The sequence below is a fragment of the Oryx dammah genome, unplaced genomic scaffold (assembly GCF_014754425.2).
Source record: "Oryx dammah isolate SB20612 unplaced genomic scaffold, SCBI_Odam_1.1 HiC_scaffold_1, whole genome shotgun sequence".
Lineage (NCBI taxonomy): Eukaryota > Metazoa > Chordata > Mammalia > Artiodactyla > Bovidae > Oryx > Oryx dammah.
Genome location: NW_024070185.1, coordinates 109,265,187 through 109,270,100, shown reverse-complemented (window position 1 = coordinate 109,270,100; position 4,914 = coordinate 109,265,187). Strand labels below are relative to the sequence as shown.

Here is a 4,914-nt window from a genome sequence, read left to right as displayed (position 1 = left end):
GCGTGGAGCGGGGGCAGGACCCAGCGTGGAGCGGGGGCAGGACTCAGTGTGGAGCGGGGGCAGCACTCAGCGTGGAGCGGGGGCAGGACTCAAGAACCTGGGGCCCAGCACATGGCCCTCGGGACCAGAGAGGTCAGCAAGCGCCACTACCCTACCCCCCACCCCACCAACGTGAAGCAACTGCAGGGCTGTGGCCTTTCCAGCACAAGAGACGCCACGTCCACGCAGGCGAGTCCACCGTGAGCCTGGTCCCAGCTGCCGGTCACACAGCAGCCCCCACCATGGGAGCCCCTCTCCCTGGAACACCCTGCACAGCCCCCGGGGACTAAGACAGCCCTGAGCCAGGCCTGGTGGGCTTGCTCCCCCTCCAAGACAGGTTTAGGCCTGGACACACAGTCACGCGTGAAAAGGTGACAAAGAAGCTTCCAGGAAAGGCTTTCTTTACAAACCAAGGGCACTGTGGAGTCTGGATGTGACAGCCGGAACCTCTGCAGCCACCTTTTGGTCATGACGGGAAGAGCAGTGACAGGCAGACACGGCAGAGGGGAAACACACAGAGTCGCTGGGCGCTCGATTTGATGAAGACCCTGAATTAACCCACCCCGGGGGGCTTCATTCCCCCACCTCTGTTTCAGCAGACAATAAAACCTCCTCTCTATCTAAGTCACTTCTTATGTCCTGCAGCCAACTGCGTTCTCACTGACACACCCAGGATGCCCCTCTGAGCCGACGCCATCAGGGGTGCCTTCAGGGAAGGGCAGCCCCCCTTTGAGCTGGACCCTCGAGTGGGTCCCCGCTTTCCCAGTGAATGACCACAAGTTACTGCGTCTCTCTAAGGCCTGGCTTTCTCTCCTGTGTCTCATTTGTAAGACAGATATCAAAGAACCTGCCCCCAAGGCTATGAGGACTCAACAAGACGAACCCCTAAAAAGCACCACCCCGGCACGTAGTCTGCTCTGCCTTCAGGGATCCGGGGGGAGGGACGGGGGCGCTGTCTTCTGGGCCCAGGGAGGGGCCTCAGGACTGTCGTGGGAACGGGACTCGGCAGGACACCCCAGGCCCATCGCTGCCTTCAAAAGGGGGAAGAAAGGGTCCCGCCGCCCCACCCCCACCCCGGGGTCACAGGGCAGGCGGGCTACTCCCTGCGTGCCATGCCCCGGCCCACAATGGTCCGAGACCTGGCAGGGATGGTGGCTCCCATGCCCCGGAAGGACTCTGCCCCTCAGCAGTGCTCTGGCTCCACAGGTTTTGAGAGCGGCCTCCTGGAAACCAGAGTCCCCGTGTTTAGGAAATGCATGCACAGCAGCAGGTGCCAGCAAGGGTGAGGAACCCGAGGTAATTTTCGATGTATTTGTCATTCATTTCCAGCAGAGCTGACTCTATTGCAGAAGAAGAGAGCAAGAAGGGCTTTCCCTCTGTTGCACCAAAAGCCAACCCCTCCTCGTGGACAGAAACGTGTGTCTGACACCCACCGACGCGGGTGTGATCTCCAAACAGACTCCAAACAGGGAAGACTGTGAGGGTGGATTTAAGGTCTTTGGCCGAGATGGGCGAGAAGGTAATGGGTGTTCCTGTCGCATCGAGGAGCCACGAGCGAGGTGCAGGAGAGACGGGCTCTCTGCGCCTTCCACTCCTAACCTGGGGTCTCCAGGAGCCGGCCCTCCTCCCCGCTGGCCACACGCGGAGCCCAGGAAGCCAAGGGAAGAGGGACCATGGGCAGGAAGCCTGGGCTGCACCCTGAGCCTGTGTCCCTGGGCGGTGAGCCTGCCCTGGGCGCGGGCACAGCGGGCAGGGCTGCGGGGAGCGACTCCCCACCAGTGTGGGCTGCAGCCTCCTACAGCATGTTTTAAACCTGCACTAGAGGTTTCTGGAAGCACATCATGTCCTTGAAGCCTGTTGTCTTCCTCCCAGGAAGTGCTCCCCTGGGCACCAGCCCTCAGGCCTGTATGCAGGTGATGCCAGCTGTCCTTCCACCCTGCAGAAGCTAGTTCTTCCCACAGCCGAGGAAAGCCCTAGAAACCCGGGCGTGAGCACGCGCAGACCCAAACCGGCAGGCACTGCCTCGGGGTCCCAGGACCCACGGAGCACCCCCTGCAGGCCTCCCTGGGGCTCCGCTAATGATTACAAATGGCAGAGAGCCTCCGATTTAATTGCAAAAGGTAATGAAGCAGTGAGCATAAGATTAGATTCACTGGAGAAGGCAATATCCTCAAACAATAAGGACAAAAATTGAGGAGCCGGGCGTGAAGATGGCTGGAATCAATAGGAAGGTTTCAGTATTAAATACTCCGGCCCCGGGGTCGCAAAGTGCTATCGACAGAACTGCTGACAGCAGATAAAAAAAGGGGAGAGAAACGGAATTGGTCCCGGCAGAGAATCAGTCACAGATTAATCCCCCTACCATAAAATCATTTTGAGACGACGGAGGGTCTGAAGAGCTGTTCACACTTTGATGACTGGACAGGCCCACGAAGTGAGGGCCCCAGAGCAGTGGACTCCTAACGGCCCCCCCCCGCCCCATCACTCCATGCATCCCCAGACCGGGGCTGGCGTCTTGCCCAGTGTTGCTGCAAGGCCCGGCACCCTCAAAGGACAGCATGTCCCTTTCTGCACTCAAGGGTGGCCACGGGGAACAGCCCCCTGAGAGCGGTGGGGGGGCAGGGGGGCAGGAGGGGCCACCCTGGACTCTGGTCTGGACGCCCTGCCGAGTACCCTGGAAGGCAGAGGGATAGGGGGACTGTGGAGGCATCAACCCGGACTCAGGGGCCCACGGGGCAACGCCAGGAGCCAGCTTCCTTCAGGTTCCTGCTTGGGCCTCAGTTTGGGTGAAATCTGCTTTCTGCTCCAGGATAGAGAGATGTCTTATTTTTTTCTTAATTTTAACAAAGACAGTGATTTCTTTCCTGAAGAATTATGACTGTGCTGGGGAAACTGGCTGCCTCGTAACTTCCCACTGAAGCCTGTGAGAGGTCCTTCCGGTCGTGCGGTTTCTGTATGTGGACAGGTCACTCCACACTGGGATGAGTCTGACTTCTAGGCCGTGTGTCAATAACGACCCATCACTACACATGCAACCTCAACCCAGAAGGTGAAGACACGCGGCAAGAGAGCTGAGCACGTGTCCCGGGCACGAGCGGACAGAAGGTGAACACGGCCCCTGAACGGGTCTCCCAGAGGTGTGCCTCTCACGCCCCCCGGGGCAGCAGCAGGGGCCCAGGCCTGGGGGCATCAGAGGTGCTATCATGCCAAAGTGCTTCACCTTCTCTCCAAAGTTGCGGCTTCCACAAACAAATGCACTGAAATTACGAATCCGTGTAAAACAAGACATTTGATAAGAGGACATTTTAAGGAATCATGTATGAAAAGATACATACCAATGGGTAGAGTATTTAGTCTATGAAAGACACACTCTTTGAAGCGAGGACTATGTAAAAGCCAGGCCGGTTCCCAAGAAGGCTGGCGTGTAGTACTGAGCAGGTCTGGGGGCGAACAGGCCGTCGGGGGAGACGCCGCCTCCTGGTCGGGACCCTGTAGCAGAGCTGCCCCCGAGCCGCAGGGTTAGACCTCAGCGGACACACGGGCGCCTGACGGGGCGGGACGACTGCCACCCAGACAGAAAGGTGGATGCGTCCGACAGCCACACCCTGAGAGGCTGAGGGGTCAGTGGGTCACGGTCAACAGTTATTTTCACGACCAGGAAACCTGTGTCACAATGCTCCTCTCTGAAAGGTGACCTTAACCAAATATATGTTGAAAACCCTTCATTAAAAAGATTCACACATTAAAGAGAAGACTACGATTCGGGGCAAATTACAGCCAAAGGGGAGAGTCTTGTAAACACCCAGGTTCTGTGTCATATTTGCACCCGGCCCGGAGACCCGAATCAGAATCTTTTTGCCCGAATCAGTCAGTCATCTGACTGACGACGATCCAGTCCGTTTCTTAGTGATTTTAGTGTCAAGATTCTAAACACGTATGAACCGACCAGTGTATTCTGGACTCGCCTGGAGGGTCTAATCAGGAAGACAGAGGACAGAAACCGCGTGGCCTGTTACTCACCGTGGCCTGGCTGGAGCTCTCCTGCAAGTCCCACAGCAGGACGTGGTTGTCGGCCAGTGAGATGACCCTCTTCCCGTCTCCCGCGGGCTCCCAGGAGACGCTGCGGGAAGGAGGGAGCCCAGCGTTACGAGATGCCCACCCTAAGGCCCGGAGCTTGGACACACGGCCCTCAGCAAGGCCCTGCCGAGCCCGTCAGCAGCGGGAGGCAGCGTGACCTGGGGCAGTGACCCAGTGCAGCTACCACGCTCCTGAGGCCTGAGAGCCCACACCCCTCCCTAGGGTTCACTGAGGTCAGGAGGATGGGTGCCTGTGACGGGGTAAGCGCCCTGGTGTGGACTGACACCAGTTCCCAGGCTCCCTGTCTCTGTGTACGTATGTCTCTGTCTCTCTGCTTCTCTCTCTTCCTCTACATCTCCGTCTCTGTATCTCCGTCTCTCTCTCCATCTCCGTCTCTCTGCGTCTGCATCTCTCTCTGCGTCTCCGTCTCTGAGTCTGCGTCTCTGCGTCTCCGTCTCTCTCTCTATCTCTGTCTCCTTCTCTCTCGTCTCCGTCTCTGCATATATTTCTGTCTCTGTCTTTGTGTCTCTATCTCCGTCTCTCTCTCTGTCTCCATCCCTATACCTCCGTCTCTGCGTCTCTGTCTCCGCACCTCCCTCTCCATCTCTGCGTCTCCGTCTCTCTATACATCTCTGTCTCCATCTCTCTCTCTCTGTCTCCGTCTCTCTCTCCGTCTCTATACCTCCATCTCTGTGTCTCCATCTCTCTCTGTGTCTCCGTCTCTGCGTCTCCGTCTCTCTCTATATCTCTGTCTCCGTCTCTCTCTGCGTCTCCATCTCCGTCTCTCTCTGCGTCTCC

The 4,914-nt window shown here is 57.9% G+C and overlaps 1 protein-coding gene across 2 annotated transcripts in view; it reads right to left on the bottom strand.

Annotated features, from left to right (window-relative positions):
- The window catches only part of EIPR1 (EARP complex and GARP complex interacting protein 1), a 64,540-nt gene that overhangs the window by 10,227 nt on the left and 49,399 nt on the right, over nt 1-4,914 (bottom strand). For both annotated transcript variants that reach the window (XM_040241453.1, XM_040241463.1), the window contains one exon: nt 4,060-4,159. In XM_040241453.1, coding sequence (XP_040097387.1) covers nt 4,060-4,159 — 100 coding nt within the window. The remainder of the gene's footprint in view (nt 1-4,059; nt 4,160-4,914) is intronic.